General features: G+C 38.1%; 2 protein-coding genes across 2 annotated transcripts; one reads left to right on the top strand and one right to left on the bottom strand.

The window, feature by feature from the left end:
* Positions 1-14,690: 14,690 nt before the first annotated feature.
* On the top strand, positions 14,691-18,970 carry LOC136779390 (uncharacterized). Its single transcript, XM_066736957.1, has 7 exons — positions 14,691-15,490; positions 15,899-16,075; positions 16,536-16,867; positions 16,940-17,086; positions 17,176-17,418; positions 18,200-18,471; positions 18,545-18,970. Exons 1-7 carry the CDS (start codon positions 15,212-15,214, stop codon positions 18,868-18,870), a joined length of 1,776 nt encoding a protein of 591 aa, XP_066593054.1. The 5' UTR covers positions 14,691-15,211; the 3' UTR covers positions 18,871-18,970.
* On the bottom strand, positions 17,382-19,815 carry Grx5 (Glutaredoxin 5). The gene is made up of 4 exons (XM_066736958.1): positions 19,526-19,815; positions 19,223-19,370; positions 18,927-19,135; positions 17,382-17,490 (listed from the first exon to the last, which is right to left on the bottom strand). The coding sequence occupies exons 1-3, from the start codon at positions 19,604-19,606 to the stop codon at positions 18,960-18,962; spliced, it is 405 nt and encodes a 134-aa protein (XP_066593055.1). The 5' UTR covers positions 19,607-19,815; the 3' UTR covers positions 17,382-17,490; positions 18,927-18,959.
* Between the last annotated feature and the right edge of the window lie 126 nt (positions 19,816-19,941).

Here is a 19,941-nt window from a genome sequence, read left to right as displayed (position 1 = left end):
AAAAAATATATGAAAATCAAAGAATTGATTTTTCATGTTAAATACATTATTATTCGTTTAATTAAGTTGCTAATTGACACTCGAAAAAGATGAAGAATAAATTCTATATTAAAAGAAAATAAATTCCTTAATAACAGTCGAATGATCGTTTCCTACAGTAAAGATCGAAGAAACAATTGTGATTTTTCAAAGATACCATTGTTTCGAGTTAAACGAGATTGGGAAATGAGTGAAACGTGAAATTTTATGAGTTTATATTGCAAGAATGATCTCTTTGGTTAGCGAGAAATACGTAATATCGATTCTTCCGTTCAGCAGCAGTGGGCCAATAAAGCATGAGTAAACGCTATTAAATTCAAAGTGCAAATCTTCCTATTGGAATCGTCGAGACTGTTGGAGTGTGTTGGCAGTTTGAGAATCGTTGCTTGTCCTTGGAATGAGATGGTTCTTCCTCGATGGTTCTCTATGGATCGAGGAACACCATCTTCTTGAATATTCCACTCGATTCACGTTTCAACGAGTCTACGTTGATCTAGCCTAGGCTTCTATCTATGCACTATTTCTTAAGTAGAATAAGAGAGATTAATTTTTAGATAATAAAAAATGTATTATTCTTTTTCGTAGTATAAGAATTTAATTTCTTATACTACGAGTCTACGTTGATCTTAACTGGTCTAGGCTTTTCTCTATGCTTTATTTCTTAAGCGGAATAAAGATATGATTTTTTTGCAAAGAACCTCCATTGGAAATATATTGTAATTTTTAAATAATAAAAAATGTATTACACTTGTTTTACAATATAAAAATTTAACTTTTTTCAACGAGTCTACATTGATCTAGTCTCTTGGCTTCTCTCTATCCACTGTTTCTTAAGTAAAATAAGGAGATAAATTTGTTGCATGAGATAAGGCTCCATTGGAAATATATTTTAATTTTTAAATAATAAAAATTGTATTATACTTGTTTTTTAATATAAGAATTTAACTTGTTTCTACGAGTCTAGTCTACACTTCTCTCTACGCATCGTTTTAAAAGTGGAATTAGAGATAAATTTTTTGCAAAGAACCTCCATTGAAAAAATATTTTATTTTTAGACAAAAAAAAATGTATAATTCATCTTTTATAATACAAGAGAATTTAATAAATTTGTACGTCGACTGCACTCCACGTAGAATTAAAGTGTACACCCTGTGTATATAGAATAAAGTATATATCTTATGCCAAGAGAAAATTCTTGGCAAAAGTAGACAATTTTTCGTAGTCGAGACAGACGTTTGTAATTTAATTCATATCTTGGTGGCAGCCAGAAATGCTCGGATCATGGAAGACTGGACGATTCGAATTCTAGATAAAGCTTTTGGCTTTGAAGATCTTCCACGTCCCCGCAAGAACACGTCGAGTCATCTGTTTTTCATCGTTTTTCCTTTCCCATCGATCCAACTTTCCAAAACTACCAACTTTCGAAGATACCTGCGATTTATCGCCTGCGATGGGAACCACGGCCCTGTCTGCGAGACTTCTCTTTTTTTCTTCGCAAAAGAATCGTGCTTCGAGAATCGATTTTTGTTCCTTTTTTTTTAGAAGTTTTCTTTCAAGATTATCCAAGTATTACAATGCTTAATGAATATGTGTTGATAATAGAGATATGCTTGCTAATTAAAAACCTCACTCGACACGCTGTTGGTCGATTTAAGGGAAGGAATATTCCAAATTCGCAAAATAATCATGTTTTGAGTATCGATTTTTTTTTAACCTGTAACTAAAAATTAATATTTTTGAAACGTTCTTTGGACATTATCTAAAGACGTATTACAATGGTTAATGAGTACGAGTTGATAATAGAAACGTGCTTACTGGTTGAAATACACCTCCCTACATACACCTCACTCGACACGCTATTGGTCGATTTAAGCTAATATCCCAAAGACGAGAAGCGATAGAAAAGAACAAATAAAATACTTTCTAATTTCTAATTACTTCAGCAATCTATATCTAAACTTTGCTCACTACATATACATATATCAATTTACACATTTTAACAATGTGTATAATCCATAGAATTTTCCCCGGAAGGTTTGTAATTTTCTCAGTTGCAGTCCGCAGGTATTCATGAAAGAGTCCGAGTGGTTTTTTTGCGACGCAACGAAACGCAAATATATATATATATATATATATGCTTCTTAATTAAAGTGAATAGGTTGGAGAAGCGCTTTTTACGCTATAATGGAACCCGATCCTTTTTCTTTCAGCAGCCCCTTCACCCCCTTAATGGAACTATATATATATATATATGACCAAATGCGAGAGATCATCATCAGACTCGGTTTAATTAATTGATTTGAAAGTATATTGCGCCTTGTGCATTATTCTCATGAAATAGAGGTGTGGGCGCAGGATCTTTGCAAATTGACGCATCAGCGTCGTATCAACCATGAGATTCGATGCAATAAATTTTCACGCGCTTGCGTCTGGTTCACGCGTCATATTATCAGCCAATATGCAGCTTTATATCGATGCTGTTTTACGTGCATCATCAGCGTCATAGTTTTCATTCACTTTAATTATAAGAGGAAGAAATACCTTCTAGAAATTTTCTGTTACGGACCATAATAATTTTTATGGAATTTAAAGGGAAATGTAAACGAGATTTGACTTATATACTTGAATCCCCCCCCCCCCTCCTCCTTCATTTGTGCATTACGAATGCCACGAGGAGCCCTCCATTTTGCTCTCTCAACAATGCAATTTTAAAGCTTCGATCCATTCTTCCTTCAAGATTTTCTTATTCAACAAGCACTCGACATCCACAGTTTGCATTCCTTGACTTTTTCTTTGGAACGAATAAATTAGCACCTGTATATATATATATATATATATATATATATATAACTATTGAATCATTGCAGAGTGATTTAATAATATTAAATCGAGAAAAAAATACTGTTTTTTATCAAAGAGGAAAATGTGCGAAAAAACGAGTTTTCGGGAGTTCGCGAGCGAGGCGTTCGCATCTTTTTTCGCTCAGATTTTCTTCCACGTGATTGCAAATAAATTGAAGTGGAATGTTCTCGAGAGGAGTCGAAGACACGTGTTCCATTGGTTCGATAGCTCGGACTACGCAGAGTTGGCATGTTCACACGAGAAAATAGCCAAGGGTAGTCACAGTTATATATACAACATCGAATTCTTCATCTTTTACGGCGAGGAATGGTCGATCCTCCGAACTGTGTGAATCTGACCGTTTCAATTTTATCGACTGCACCTTTGGAGGCTGCAAAACTAGGCCAGTTCTCGATCGAATATCCACTGGTAAATCACGCCTGTAATCATCTTTCTCCCCCCCCCCCCCCTCCCTCTCACCATTCCATCTTATCATCTTGCGGTATTCCCCGTCTCTTTTCCATCCGACGCTTGAATTCCTCGACTTTTTCTTCGAACCGAATAAATTAGCACCTATATATATATAACTATTGCATAATCACAGTGTTCCAATAATATTGGATCAGGAAATATTGCTGATATATAGCAAAGAGAACAGAGTGCGAAGAAAAGAGTTTTTAGGAGTTCGCGAGCGAGGCGTTCGCATATTTTTTCGCTCAAATTTTCTTTCGCGTGGTTGCAAATAAATTTGAGGGTATTCCATTGAATTAAAAACTCGAACTACGTAGGGTTTTCATGCTCACGAGAGGATAGTCGAGGGTAGTTACAGCTATATATACTGCGAGTTCTTCATCTATTACAAGGAGGAATGGTCGATCCTCCGAACGTTGTGAATCTGATCGTTTCAGTTTTATCGACTGCACCTTGGGAGGCTACAAAACTAGGCCACTTCTCGATCGAAGATCCACTGGTAAATCACGCCTGTAATCACCTCCCCTCCCCATTCCATCTTATCATCTTACGATATTTCCCGTTTCTTTTCCATCCGCGATGTTCCATTGGATTTCCACTGTGGTGCTTGATAACATCTTTACGGACAAATCTCGAGGAGAAGAAGAAGAATTTACAGGATAGGGAGTAAAATTGTACGACGAAACGTCGATGCGAAAAATCCATGAAGAAGGTGGAGGGAGCCACGAGTTTATCGCGAGTGTGCGTGCAATGTAAATACGCGTGCTTGATGGAACGATTTCCCTGGAGAGGAGAGAAAATTCATAAGTGAATTTATTCTGCAGCTGCCTGGTGAAAAGCTGGCTCAAAAATGTGTGAAAAGGACGCAGCAGTTGCAAATATCAATCTTATACTGACTTCTTCAGCGAACTTCCGGTTTACTTCCCTTTCTATGTCCTCCACCGTTTACTCGTTCATTAAATCAGGACGATCATCGAACGAAAAGGAAATTGAGATGCAATTTCTTCTCTTCCTATAACAACTTTAAACTTCGATCCAATTATTCGAATCTTCGCCTTAATTTGTATATGATGAATTTGCTGTCTAAGAAGAATTACAAGATTTTTATCGAATTCTTCACAAAAGGTTGCAAGGAAATGAAAGAATTGAGAAAAAAGAGAGGCAAAACGTGTACACTACAGGAGCAACTCTGCAAAAGGTCGCAGCAGTCGCGAATCAATCTCAAACTGACTTCTTCAGCGGACTTCCGGTGCCCACCTCCCTACCTTCCACCGTTAACTCGTTCATTAAATCAGGACGATCATCGAACGAAAAGGAAATCGAAATGCAATTTCTTCCCTTCCTGTAACAACTTAAAACTTCCATCCAATTATTCAATTTTCATGTTAATTTGTATGAAATAATTTAGTCCTCGATAATGAATTTGCAGTCCAAGAGGAATTACAAGATTATTATCGAATTCTTCACGAAAGGTTGTAAGGAAACGACATAATTGAGACGAAAATGTGTACATGCTACAGGAGCAACTCTGCAAAAGGTCGCAGCAGTCGCGAATCAATCCCAAACTGACTTCTTCAGTGGACTTCCGGTCCCCACCTCTCTACCTTGCACCGTTAACTCGTTCATTAAATCAGAAAGATCATCAAATAAAAAGCAAATCGAAATAAAATTTCTTCCCTTCCTGTAACAACTTTAAACTTCCATCCAATTATTCAACATTCATGTTAATTTCTATGAAATAATTTAGTCCTCGATGATGAATCTGCAGTCCAAGAGGAATTACAAGATTTTTATCGAATTCTTCACGAAAGGTTGTAGGAAACGAGAGAATTGGAAAGGAAGAGAGGAAAGCCAGAAATTTATGAGTTGGACGTGTGTGCTACAGGAGCAACTCCACTATCAAACTACATCCTGGCTGTAAAAGAAGTTTTAGGAAAAGCGCGTTCATCACACTCCAACTGCTCTTAATTTCTCTTTTAAACCGTCATGAGGGTAACGAAGAGCTGTCCAAAGGTCTGATTAAAAAGCAGCGTGCATGTTTTATACAAGGGATGCGTTAAACGTTGTTTAATTATTGCCAGAGTTTCCCTATAAAGATGCTAATTGGTCAGTTTACCTACGAGTGTACTCGCTCGCTTTACGCAAAATTTCATTATCGCCTCGCGAGCTTTTGCCCCTTTTATTCTCCTAAACCAGTTACGGAGTAAATGGGAAAATACGGAAAAATAACAAAAGTTTTACACCACGCATATGTATATTATATATATAGAAATTCATTCGGGGTAAGTTTATTCTCGAGAAACATGCTCGATCGATCGAAATAAGCTTTGATGTAACATCCAAATGGAAAATCGAACGTTGGAAACCTTCGAGTTTTCTCCACCGAAAGAGTGTACCTACGCTATTCTCGATGATTTGTAACTTCGTTTAGGGAAATATACGACTCGCGGAGAATCAACAAAGGACTCTCGCGAGTAGCTGAAGAAGGAATGGTTTTAAAATTCAACCTTTTAAGCGAAATTATATGGTGACTCTGTAATTTATTTAAGAACCAGCGCATTTGTAACGTAAACAAGGTTTTCCTGTTTAATTTCGAGTGGATCGAAGGCCCAATACGTGGATTCAATGATAAAAATATCAATAACTATATATATAATCGTTATAATAATAATATTATAGTGACTGCATAATTTATTCGAGAACCAGTAGTTATGCATTTTTATAACGTAAACAAGGTTCTCCTGCTTAATTTCGAGTGAATCGAAGACCTAATATATAAATTCAATGACAAAATTCTCAACAATGAAATAATCCTTATAATGATAATATTATGGTGAGACTCTATAATTTGTTTCAGAACCAACGCATTTGTAACGTAAACAAGGTTCTCCTAATAAATTTCGAATGGATCGAAGACCCAATATATACGAACCCAACACAAAATTCTCAACAATTAAACAAGCGTTATAACAATAATAAATGAGAATACTTTAAAAACAATAATTTTTCCTAAGATATCGCAACAAATTTAATTTTTCATATAATTCCACAACTGTCTCCAATAAATAATTATCGTTACATTTAAGCTTTAAAGAACTTTAATAATAAATAACCATCAAATCCAGCTTCCGGTACAATTCATCCACGTTTCTCCAAAGCTTCCTCGATATTCCCGAACAAAGCTCCTACATAGTTGAAATAAGTCCATTTGAAAAGAGACTTCTCTTTCTACACGACACACACGCATTCCGTAAACTATACACGTACATATATACACGTGCATTCTGAATTTGACAAATTCATCGAATATGAGTGACGTGGGACGTTGGCATTTGAATAAAAAAGTGGCCTACGTGGCGTGGTGGATGCTGCACAATGGCAAATTGAAAATGCTGTTTCTCATGCGTGCCTCTCTCTCTCTCTCTCTCTCTCTCTCTCTTATACAAAAGACAAATTTTATTCTTCCACTCTTAGGCGTTGCAGAGTCAAAGGAATTTTATACGAGCGGACCCACGACTAAGATAATATATCCCGCTTCTCCACCACACGATATACGACTACATTTCAAAGAGTCTATTGAATAAATTATGCATTCTTGCCCAGTGCGCCTGTGACAGCGTGTCCACAAATTGAAAACAGATAAAAGTGCATATTCTCTTACAGGAAAAGCAGGTACGAGAGAAGTGCGATTACGAAGTCGAGCAAAACACAAAAAATCATCCACTCTGCAAAATTAAGCAGATTAATAAACACTGCTCAGCGTTAAAGTTCGTTGCAAGTTTTGCCATTGGTGAATTTGGTCGAAAAAGAAAAATGACATCGAGGTCCTTCGAGCTTTTTAATGGACGAAATCATTAGTCAACGTTAGGAGTACGAACCCTGGTGATTTTTAACAATCATAGCACATCGGTCTTTCTTCCCTTTCGAGGCTCGACTAACGACTCTTCTTTTATTTCGTTCAGTCGTCGATTAATGAAGCAAACAGAGTCTCGATTTTTGAAAAACTTTAAAGCTCTGTTGAATCATCGTGTTTTCCTTCGGCAGCAAATTGGCTTTGAATTTAAAACTGTGTCTCGTTGTCGTTATTAACATACTCGCCATTGCGCTGTCGGTTACTCGCTTTAATTGTACAGAGCTTGGTGTATCGATCGAATGGAAGCATTTGGCACATTATTTTTCAGTCACTAATAAATCCATTAGTTTCTTCCTCATGCTACTCCGTTAAACTTGCTACGGTTGGTCCTCCGGCACGACACTTCGAAATGCAACTGTTATTGCAGACCACAGCGAGGGGTTCACATTTTCAAAAAGAATTTTGTAATTTTTGTTGAAACAGATGCTTCTGTATCGTTAAATAGTGTAGAATGGAAAAAGTTAGGAAAATGGACAAAGAAGCTAGTTTAAGGAAAAAAATGTGAATATTCAAAAACTATAATGATGAGAATAATAATGGTGAACAGAGAATAGCTAAAAAGTCCAAGAAAAAAGCAAATATCCGTAAAAGTCGCAAGAGTATGATTACACGTCAGCGAAAGTAAAAGCATGGTTTGGCATAATTCGTGAGGCATCGCTGTTTCCACGTAGCGAACATAGTGTCAGAAACGTTCCTGGAACGTTGCAACCAATCGAAAAGCAAAAATAAGCGTTGGAACGTCCCAGGAACGTTCGATGCGAAAATTCGGGTTCAAGTGGCATGGCACAGTGTCACAGTGGAGCATAGTAGAAGAGAGATAGCTACAAAGTTCTAGAGAGAGATAGAGAGAGAAGCACCGAAGATTAGCAGATATTTCGTACCCTGCGGTTCCTCAACGTGTTCCGTCTCTCATCCGATGTCCCGATGGAAGGCAAGAAGAGTCCGTCCATCGTTTCCTGGATCCAATCGGCTATAGGATCGATCGTCCCATCGTGGAAAAGTGGACGCGCTTGGTCCTCCTCTCTCGGAATGCCAATATCCTTCCGGAAAAAAGTTGGTCCTCCCAATGAAACTTTCACAGGTACCAAAATGGCATCGAGATTCCTCCTCTGGTACCGGAGTACCATTGGGACACGTTGGGGCACATAAACGACACCTTGAAACTCGAGGTCGCCTCTTCCTCACCCCCTGATTAATTCCTTCTCGAACCACTCACTCTTATCTCTCTCTCTCTCTCTCTCTCTCCCCCTCCCCCTCTTGTTTGCCTCACGCTCACGAGGAACTCGACGCCGTCAGCGCGGCCCACCGTACGGGCTTCGAGATCTCCAACCCTCCGTTCGGCAGGGTGACCGAGCGTCGACTGAGACTCTCTCCTCTCTCCGCTCTCTCTCTCCAGTACTATAGTGGCGCTGGCAACCCCTACGTTTGCCAAGTGAACCACCACCGCTGATTCTGATCCTCCCCCCCCCCCCCCCCTCCTCTTCCGTAACTATTGGGCTACCGTGTTCTCCCTTACTACCCCTATTTTCCCTCCGTTTCTTTGTCTCTCTGTTTGCCCCCCCCCTTCTACTCCCACCCTATATATACACGTAGCTCGCTCAGGCTCCTCCGGTAGAACCTGCATTCGCAGTCCACAGAACGTTTGCACTGCACCGTTTGAACAGAGCAGATAGCCTCGGCAGGATGAGAGAGGAAGTGGCCATCCCTCCACTCGACTTCCTCCAGAACCGTCTGCGCGCAACTACCTCCAGGGAGCCACACCATCGTCCACGCGTTCCTCTCCACCCATACACGCGTATTTACACGAACAGGAAGGACCCACCTGCTCTCGAGACCCTCTCCCAATTATCACCAAGACAGTTGCGATGTTTGTACCGAGGATAGTGACTCTTTTAAGTGGAACAGGACGATTGATGGTCCGGCAGGACCGAATGAAGAATCCTCTAAAGGGGGGGGGGGGGGACAAGAGTATCAGCGAAGATCGGAACCGATGCAGCGAGTAACGATTAAGAGTTTCCACAGTAGGAGGGTTGTTATCAAGAGTAGAAAGTTGATGGATCGGGAGCATAGGGGTGGATGGATAAGAGGATGAACGTTGGAATGAGAATGGAGAATACGGGGGGTGGGGGGGTTGCTAGTAGTTTGGGGGTGGATCGAAGGCGTCGAAGGGAGGGCGCCACCTCGCCGGCAACCTCGTTTTCAACGACTCTCTCTCTCTCTCTCTCTTTCTCTCTCGTGCAGACCAAAGGGGGGCGCCTCTTCTGTGCCGTACTACTCCGCCTGTACCCCCCCCCTTTTTTACAGTGTAGTCTCGCGTGTGTCATCGTCTGTCGAAATGGAACAGTGCGGGCTGTGCTCAGTACTGCTCGGCACAGCCAGTCCAATCCCCCCTTAAAAATGGTCGTCCTTCGGAAAACCTGGCAGTAAAGAGGAAGGCGAAGAATCGCCAGAGGAAGCTGCTTTTTCGGGGACGTCGCGACTCGCGGACCTAAGGGGGGGGGGGAATAGGTCAGGGTAAATGTCAGCAACTAGTGACGCGCGCGCGCTCGCTTTATTCACGTGTCGTCATCAGAGAGAGAGAGAGAGAGAGAGAGAGAGTGCTCGATTCAACTCCATTGATGCATGTTGTCTTATGCAAATCTCCCCCCCCCCCCCTCCTCCCATTTGTTCATCGCTAATCCACGAACGATATTGTTGTCCAATCCCATCATCGATTGTTCCCCACTGCACTGGGAATTAGTCGTGTTTCTCTTTGTTTCCAGAATGTTCGATCGTGGATAAGGAAAAATTGTTTTGTTGCTTCGATGGATCTTTGATTATAGGTTATGGTACCAAGGAAATATTTGTTTTATGTTGATTGTATTTATTCGAGTCTGTTAAATTTGTATCTTATCAAATAGTTCTCTTTCGATTCTATGAGATATTTGTTTAAACTAGGTATATATATATATGTGTGTGTACTCGTGTGGTTTGGAAGTATACGTTTAGGTTAACGATTATCACCTCGTGTAATGTACCGATCACGCACACTGTTTAAAGCAGATAAACCGACTTTGATATGCAATTTCGAATCGTAATATGGGCGAACGAGTGGAAAGAGGATTTTTGGAAAATTCTTTGGATAAACTTTTGGAATATACGATAAAAATTTGAAGGTTATGTTGCAAAAACTCAATGGCTGTGCATTCGCGTGCTCTTCAGGTTCTTCGTTTCCTGTTTTACACAGGGAATGACGACCTTGTAACGAGAAAAAGAAATTGCTATAGTTTCTTGTGATTCTGATACACTCTGGGAAATCGAGTCGTTTCGAAATGTCAAAAGAAATTAAGGTAGTAATCTGGTTGTTTGGGTTGAAAAAATTTTTTTTTCATATTTCGATAGTATACCAACATGAGAATATGGTGTATAAATTTTAAACCGATATTCAAAATATTAACAAAGATATAATATATATTCGAGAGCGCCGCATAATTGAACGCTGTAAGGTGCACGACAGCTGCTAACGGTTATTCCTCACTATTATGACTCATTACCTTTATATTTCCTTGAAGTTTCGTATACCTTTTGATATACGAAAGGATATAACCAGATATACCCGCGTTTGACACGTAAGAAGAGACCTAAAGTTTGTTGCACGCACCGGGGATCGACGATTAGTGTGAGGATGAAAGTTCTGTTAGCCAAACTTTAAACGCGTTTTTCTCGAAACCAGGTTTATCGATCGGCCCGAGGCATAACAGATTTTCTGTTGAACCGATCGGGCTGAAATTTTTACAGGTTGTTCTACACATCTGTAATTCTGGCAGGTACTAGAATCAATGTTTTTCATTCATTACTTTTCAATTTACAGCCCAATTTACACTAAAAAATTGTATCTTTTTCTTTCGAAGTCCGCCATTTTATTATTTTTCAACCAAATTAATTTTTTCTAGCACCTGCCAGAATGACAATCCTACTGAACAATAATCCGTTGCATTTTTTTGTTTCCGATTACCCAAACTGGAGATACCTCAAGGGCCAGCAGCACATGTTTTTTATTTTTCACCTACTTTGACCCCATATAATTTAAATAAAATATCGTAAAAATTAAAAAAAAAAAATTTTGTATAATTCAATATAGTATTAACAACATATAAGATTTTCAGATTTTTTGCATTTCATTTAGGTAGTCAAAAAAATTCCCGAAAAATACCATGCAAAACCGGTCGATTTACCAGACTACTGCCTTAAATAGACCTGAGATTGGCTGAGATAGCTACTGGACAATACTTTTCCACTTCGCGTGGCTTACCTGCTATGCACCGAGTCCCAAGCAATAAACAGAGGGCAATTATCCGACCGAAAATAACTTATCCTTGTATACCTGTATTTGTACGAACGACTTGAATTGGTAATCTTGAGGGAGGGGAGGGGGGGGGGGGGGGGAGAAAGGTCTGGATGCAGGAAAGGAATTTGGAAGGTTACTCGGTCACCAAACAGAGGGAAGAACGACACCAACTGGCAGAGTACAACATTTGTAGCAACTGGTGATGCTGGCGTTGGCGATGTTTAGCTGCTGATACTCGATACTATTCATACGCTCACGATTCACTGGCGAGCAGCGTGTAAACACCACAGTATACACGAATACACCTTCCAATAGATTTTGCCAGACGCATAATCGAAACATAACAAAGGATCGAGGAGCATCCAGCTTGTAAATTAAACAGTGGTAATTATAGCAACTTTGAGAATCTTCTATTCTCTCTCTCTCTCTCTCTCTCTCTCTCTCTGATAATTAGCCAAAGTTTATTATTGTGTAGAAAGTACATGGATTGAAGACTAACTTTCCAGTCACTTGGTTACGTATGGACAATGGAGATATGAACATAAGTTATGTGTGCGTGTGTGTTTTATAAATTCTACAAAAAGAAATATATTCCACAATAAAAATAAAAAGTAATATTTGTTATAGAAGCTTAGAGAATTTTTGTAAATTAATTATTAAGTAGTTTTATATGTTTGTAAATGATGAAGAGTTAGGGATCAGTGATAGAAAATCTACAAGATGTAATTAATTACAAAATTATTACATAGAAAAAGAATAAGTGTTGAAACAGCAAAGTGACGTAGTTTCGATCAACGATAAACACAGAGTGATCTTGTGGCGTTGTTGAAGAAGATAAAAATCTCGTTGACATTAGAGTGCTAAATTCGTGGTTGTGTTTCTCGTTGAAAGCTTTCGCTGGTCGTGCATTTTCCGCTTTTCGTGCTTTCTCGGAGGAAAATTTGGCGTGGAGCCCAGCTCGATAATTTCCTACCGTACCGTTACGTATAGCGTACGAGGATCTTAATAGAGGTAGAGCTGGGAGAGTACAGCGTTGCTCCTACCAAGTGTAAACTTACTGGGAGAGGCTTTCTTCGGGACTCTTAAAGAGAATACGTCTTCTTTGAGATATAGCTCGAGGAACTGCATCCTCCAGGCTCCTCTAATTCCTGTCTGTATCACCTACGATCGCCCTGAAAACACGACAGCAATATTCCTATCTGGTCCACGTAAATAGCAACGTTACTCTAAATTCTCCTCCTCTTAGTTGGTCCTACCAAGTGCAAACTTAATGGGAGAGGCTTTCTTCGGGATTCTCTCGGAGTATATCTTTTTTGAGATATAACGCTGGTCCACTATATAAGTATAAAGTTATTGGTAAAGGCTTTCTTCGGGACTCTTAGAGAGAGCACGTCTTTTTTTAGATATGGCGCAGGGTGTTGCATCCTCCAGGCTCCTCTAATTCCTGTCCGTATCACCTACGATCGCCCTGAAAACACGACAGCAATATTCCTATCTGGTCCACGTAAATAGCAACGTTACTCTAAATTCTCCTCCTCTTAGTTAATCCTACCAAGTGTAAACTTAATGGGAGAGGCTTTCTTCGGGACTCTTAAAGAGAATACATCTTTTTTTTAGATATGGCGCGGGGAATTACAACCTCCAGGCTCCTCTAATTCTTGCCTACACAATCGCCTCAAAAACGCGTCAGCAATATTCCTATCTGACCCACGTAAATAGTGCGAAACGTTATTCCAAATTCCCCCCCCCCCTTTAACACAGACTATAACCTCCAAAGGAACATTTATCGACCATCCATGGTGCGAAAACGCACGGTTCAAAGGCTCTCCTAGCTATAATGTAAGATTGAATTTTTCCAACCTAACCTCACTTGTCCTTTCGACAACTTACTTTCCTCTCCAGAATTTTACGGCTCTTTGATAAAAAAATTGCAGATTGCGTTTCTTTCAATCTAGGCAGGAATATTTTTTCATTAAAGTGCAACCACTTCTTCTTCTTTTTGGCAAATGTTTCGCAACTTTGCTCCATAATCGTGCTTCGGACTTGTTTGAGCAGCGAGTGAACTTTGCACATTGAGAAGTTCTACACTTTGCTACGATTATCTTATGCATGATGAGAGACGGTACACGCAATAGGCTCGCACTGACACACGATAGTCGAGTTCTGTCTGGCGTGCCATCCTTTTCTGGAATACCCATTAGCTAAGAGAAGAGGCTACTTGCTTGAAAATGGAGAAGGGCCCCCAGGCGCGCGCTCCGAGTCTTTCCACTTCAACTCTGTAACCTGCTTCAAGCTTAACGCACTCGTTTCTTCGCTCGTTGCTTTCTTCCAACTTCTTGATAAGCAATCATTTATTCTTAGAGTTCAATTTTTATCTAATTTATTCTTTCGACAATTTATTATTAATTTGTTCCTTCATTTTTATACGGCTCGTTTGATAAAAATTTATCGATCAACGATTTTGCTTTATTATTGTTATTAATTCTATAATAATATTAGATGTTCTATATATATATATATATATATATAGTTTTGGTGTATTCTATTAAAACGTCTTCTGCTAGTCTATGACACGACTCGTAGTTTCTTATGAGTTAGACTGACAGTGAACGTGTCAAGTAGTTACGTTAAATATCTACTGTAATAGTCAGACGTGTTTTAAAATTAAAACTAAGAAATCTTGTTTTACGATAGATATTCTAAATATAAATTTAGTGCATCTTGTTAAAACGCCCACTGCTTGTCTACGAGACAACTCGTAGACTAACAGTGAACTTGTTAAGTAATTACATTAAACGTCTACTGTAATAGTCAGACGCGTTTTAAAATTAAAACAGAGAAATCCTATTTTACAATAGATATTCTAAATATGACTTGGATACATTAAAACGCCCACTGCTAGTGTACGAGACAACTCATAATTTCTTAGGAATAATCTCGTGGAGTCAGTGAACGTGTTAAGTAGATACGTTAAATATCCACTGCACTAGTCAGACACGTCTTAAAATTAAAACAAAGAAAACCTGTTTTACGATTGAACAATTAATACAGAAATATAGGGCAATATTTAAAAAACGATATAAAATTTTTCTCTTTTATATTTGCATCAGATTCCATTATAGTATCTTCATTATTTCTTATTTCTTATCGACGTTAATTATTATTAAAAAGCGTTCTCTCGACTCGAGTTAAAATGCGACCTGAATTATCGACGTTACAGGTTTTTCAGCAGCAGTCGCCATATGCTGCCACAGTGTGAGAGGAATGGCAAACTAAATTTTTATCGAAGCATTCATTACCGATAGTCAAGCTGGCTATCGTCCTCAGTGTGCAACAACAAGCAGTGTAACCAGTGTACAGCAGCACAACTACCAACGAGGAGTAGGAGGCGCATGGACGACTCTATACGTGCTGAATGATGCGAAGATTTTTATAAGATCCCCTTCCCACGCTCCTAATGCTCATTGTATTGGCTGCATTGATTCGGATTACAGTTGATACAGCGCGCTGCATCAGCATTCTTATCAACATTATCACAATATATTTTTTAAATTGTTCTAATTGACTAACTTTGGTTTGATAGTTTTTTTTCTACTTCTGTGCATTTAAAATAAAACAATATGTCCATTCGACTGTATAACGTGACATTTAAATCGCTAGTGTATTATCGTGCTCAACAAGTGTTAATTTTAAAGAGACAATTTTCTTTAGTAAAAACTATAAAACCAGTTTGGAATGTACAGACTAAATCGAGGCTGTCGAATACAGCTAGAGCTTTAAAATTAGATTCTAACAATATTTTGAGCAGTCCTTTTGCGGATGTTAGTAATTTTGATAAAACTTTTTTACATGATTATATCTGGTCGAACATCGGTAAATGGCCTGATAAGATAGCTTTGGTAAGTCAATTCTATTATACTTAATTAACATTGCAAATCAATCGTCATCGAAAAAAAATTGCGTCGTGTAGTGCCTTTGTTTGGGAGGGGAGTATCTGGCGTACACTAAACGTCATAAATGACTACTGCTTCTGAGCGTAAAAGAACCGTTGGGTTCAACGGTCCAGTTATCCGGAAACAGTCCACAAATTTTCTTAATCGTTTGGTTTTCCAGTTAGAAAAAAAATCTACAATTTAACATGTAAATGACACGCGTTTAAAACGTCCTTAAAAATTTTAAATTTTTTCCTTCCAATAAATTGATAAAATTGCGATATTATTCGACCTTCCAAACGATATTCCTTATAAATTATTTTAAAAAGTGTAGAACAATGCAAATAGAAGTTTAACGTTACAATTTTTGTTTAGGAGTGTGCTTTTACTGGAAGAAAATATACGTACAGTCAATTACGAAAGCAATGTAGCAAATTGGCTAGCAGTTTTAGCAAAGCAAATCTCTTGCCAGGCTCGACCATAGCAATTTTAATGCCAAATATCCCAGAAATGGTAATAACGATATTGGCAGCCAGTGAAGCCGGGATTCGTGTAAGTTCTCCAAGAAACTAATGCAATGTATCAAAGATTTCCTAATATAAAGGGTGTAACAAAGGTCACAGGAAATATTTTGACCGCAGAGCCTTCGAATCACTCCGAGTAGGAGAATCAAATAAAATTCTTCTGTCTCGTACCGTGTTTGAATTATTTGAATATTAAAGCTAGTCTGTTACGCTGCTTCGGTGTAAGAGTGAGGAAAAGAGAGGGTGAGAAGGGGGGAGGGGGGGATTAGAGCGCTTTCCCCCCGATTTCTCACACTCAGCTGAAGCAGATTTCTAGGCTAACTAATTTAAGAATTGAATAACTCAAAAATAGTACGAGATAGAAAAATCTTTATACAAGATATTTTGTTCATGGTGAGCCGAAGAACCTGTGACGAAAATATTTCCCATGATTCGTGTTACAGCGTATATATTATTTACATAATGAAATCAGTATTTTATATTCACAGGTTACGACGATCAATCCAATATGCACTCCTTATGAAATAGAAAAGCAATTGATAAACGCAGAAGTCAATGCTATATTTTCAGTGCCAGAGAGACACGATATGCTAAAGAGTAGTATTAAAAATAATCATTACATAAAGCTGCCCATTGTCTTGGTGAAGACTGACAACTTGTCTCTTCCGGCCGATACTATAAATTTTTTCGACCTCGTTGACGATAGCGTGGCAGAATACTCTTCAAGGACGAAACTGCCAATTGATTACGAGGATCCTCAATTTTTGTTGTTCTCCAGTGGAACGACTGGTCTGCCCAAGGCCGTCATGATAAGCCACAGGTATTGTCGCACAGTGAAAATTTCACACGTGAGAAAAGTCAAAATTTCACAGATTGAAACTTGATTTGACAGAAATATTGTGGCGAATCTAACACAACTCGCCATTCCGGAACTTTCTCTTGGTACTGCCGCTACTGCCACCCATCAGGAAATCGTTCCACTCATCCTACCTCTCTTTCACATTTACGGATTGCTCTGCTGCTTGCTCAGATATCTATAGTTAACTATCCAGTCACTATATATATTCTCTTCTGCTTGATTCTTTTACACTGCAATTAATTCAAAGAATAATTATTTTTTTACCGTAGTATGGGAGCAAAGATTGTGTGCTTGCCGCAATTTACACCCGACAATTTCTTTAATGTCATTGAAAAACACAAACCTACACTGCTCTATTTGGTACCACCTATGGTGCAGATGTTGTCGCTCAGAGCTTCGCCGAAACTCGTCGAAAGTGTGCAGCAAATTATCAGCGGAGCTGCTCCACTCGGAGAAGAGACTGTTGCTCTATTTAAACGAAATGTCAGCTCTACCATCACTTTTGGTCAAGGGTATATTTATATACTTATATATATAGAGAGTGTCCTCTCAAATTTTTCTTAAGTGAGATATCTCCTTGTCCACTGTAATTAGACAAAAAATAATTTATTAATGTTTTAGCACTTTTCAAAGTTTAATATATGGTTTTATTGGCTTGACCTTGGGAAGTACGTTGAAGGACATACGACGGTATCCTTAGGTTTCTTAAATGCAGTACTGCATTTTTTATTGTATACTCATGCAGCATGAGTTTCTTAAGTTTTCCAAAACACTGTATGAATTTAATACGGTTTGATATAGGCATTTCAAGGATATTTGGACGTGGTATTAGAAATAAGGCAGCGAATACACGCATGGATGCGTAATGACTGTGTACACCACTTCAATTAAACCTTAAAACCTATATGTACAACTTTGAATTCAAATATCTTTCAAATGCTTGGATTAAATGGTAGATTCATATGTTTTGGAAATATTTCAAAGTCAGCTACGAGAGTACACTAAAAAATATATATAAGTTTCTATTAAAGAAACCTTGCGTTTGCGTCGTTTGTCTTTCACCACACCTTTTAAGGTCAAACTAATACAACCATCTAATAGATTTTTAAAAGTACTGAAAACAAGTATTATAATCAGTTTTTTCTAAATACAATAGATAAGGAATAATACTGTACAACAAATTTTTGAACATCTTGTGCAGTTATAAGAAGAAAAGATTAGTTGTTCGGATGTAGTCAATTGTGCATAGCTGTGTCAGCTGGTTTGTTCATAGCTAATGTGGTTCTTTCGTAGATATGGATTGACCGAAACATCACCGGTTGTTTCCATGAACAAAGGGGCAGTGAGCACATCGGCTGGTACTCTTCTACCTAATACACAAATACGTATTGTTGGATACCAGGAAGGTAACAGAAGTCAGAATTTAGGTATTAAAGAAGAAGGAGAAATATACGTAAGAGGTCCTCAAGTGATGATGGGATATTATAAGAATCCACAGGCTACGTGTGAAACCATGGAAGGAGATTGGCTTAAAACTGGAGATTTAGCATATTTTAATGAAGAAGGTAAATAATGGGATTATAGCTATGAATAGATCTTGTCACATTCGTATTACTGAATTGAAATGTATGCATGTAGGATTACTTTTTATCACTGGACGACTGAAAGAGTTAATAAAGGTACAAGGATTTCAAGTGGCACCAGCTGAATTGGAAGATTCAATTCGTGCAATGGAAAAAGTTCAAGATGTAGGAGTGATTGGTGTGCCACATGAAAAATTTGGAGAAATCCCAAAAGCATTCATTGTTCCAAAACCAAATGTCATTCTTACAGAAGATGAAGTTAAAAACTTTGTGAAAGAACGCTTCTCAAAGTACAAACACCTGGGATATGTACAGTTTATAGATAAAATTCCACAAAGTCCATCTGGAAAAATTCTTAGAAAAGAACTGAAGAAACTGTAATGCAATAACTGTTAACTTAATTTATAATCTAAGAAAATAATTTTTAACATTCGTACATTTTATAAATAAATTTATCATTAACGAGTCTTTTAACTATCAATTTCATTCTTTTCATTTTCTAAAGCACTAGTTAGCCCTGCCTTCTTTAACTCTTTTATCAGTTCTCCATTCTTATGCATTGTCATAAGTATGTCACAACCTCCAACAAATTCACCATTTATAAAAACTTGTGGTATCGTTGGCCAATTAGAAAATTCTTTTATGCCTAAAATGAATGTTGTTAAAGAATTAGATTATTATGAAAGCAAAGTTTCTTTAAAAATATCATACGCAGAAGCTACAATTCTTTTACCTTGTCGAAGGTCTTCGTCTTTTAAAACATCATGAGCTTCATAAACTTTATCCAACCCATGCATGTTTAAAATTTGCACAACAACATTACTAAAGCCGCATAGAGGTTTCTCTGGCACTCCTTTCATAAAAACAACAATTTTATCTTTCTGCAAAAGAATAAAGAATTATTGTCCTTGTTATTATTGAGTAAAAGCACATTCGTATAATTATTTTAGTTTTATCATACATGAACCTTGTAATCGTTTATCGGAATAAATACTAAATAATTGATATGCCAGTATTGCTTAAATAAAAGACGAACCTTAACCAAAGCAGCAATATCTTCTGCTTTCGTAACAAAACCTCTCGCCACGATGGACAATCGTGCTCCAATTGCAAACATTTTTTATTGAGCTTCAAGGGACGTATAAACAGTATTCCTCAATAAATCAAATACATTTATTTAACTGATAAAAGTTGATGAGAGAGAGAAAAGAGCTTGAATATCTCTAACTAATTCTCAGCTGTTAGTTGCAAGTACTTGCGAGTTGTTGCAAGCAATTGGTTGGTTTGTTGGTTGGTTATGTAGCCGAGCCGGTAGTCTATCTGACCCAGTCTGTCTGACCTCAGGCCGACTCGCTCTCTCTCTTCCACATCATAGTTCGGTACATCGCCGTCAGGTGGCTGGCTCGCGTAGCGACTTTCTCGCTGGTAAAATTTTGCCTGTGAGGTACTTAA

The sequence above is a fragment of the Prorops nasuta genome, unplaced genomic scaffold (assembly GCF_024137725.1).
Source record: "Prorops nasuta isolate Cenicafe-Biocafe unplaced genomic scaffold, Cenicafe_Pnas_1.2 PNAS00017, whole genome shotgun sequence".
Taxonomy (NCBI): domain Eukaryota; kingdom Metazoa; phylum Arthropoda; class Insecta; order Hymenoptera; family Bethylidae; genus Prorops; species Prorops nasuta.
This window is presented reverse-complemented; position numbering and strand designations above follow the sequence as displayed.

Bases quoted from the DNA above. Each gene is read 5' to 3' on its own strand.
- LOC136779390 (XM_066736957.1), top strand. From the start codon at position 15,212: ATGTCCATTCGACTGTATAACGTGACATTTAAATCGCTAGTGTATTAT. The intron at 16,868-16,939 runs GTATTGTCGCAC...TTGATTTGACAG, and splicing joins GCCGTCATGATAAGCCACAG to AAATATTGTGGCGAATCTAA. The intron at 17,419-18,199 runs GTATATTTATAT...GTTCTTTCGTAG, and splicing joins ACCATCACTTTTGGTCAAGG to ATATGGATTGACCGAAACAT.
- Grx5 (XM_066736958.1), bottom strand. From the start codon at position 19,606: ATGTTTGCAATTGGAGCACGATTGTCCATCGTGGCGAGAGGTTTTGTT. The intron at 19,371-19,525 runs GTTCGTCTTTTA...ATTCTTTTGCAG, and splicing joins ATATTGCTGCTTTGGTTAAG to AAAGATAAAATTGTTGTTTT. The intron at 19,136-19,222 runs GTAAAAGAATTG...CATTCATTTTAG, and splicing joins AGACGAAGACCTTCGACAAG to GCATAAAAGAATTTTCTAAT.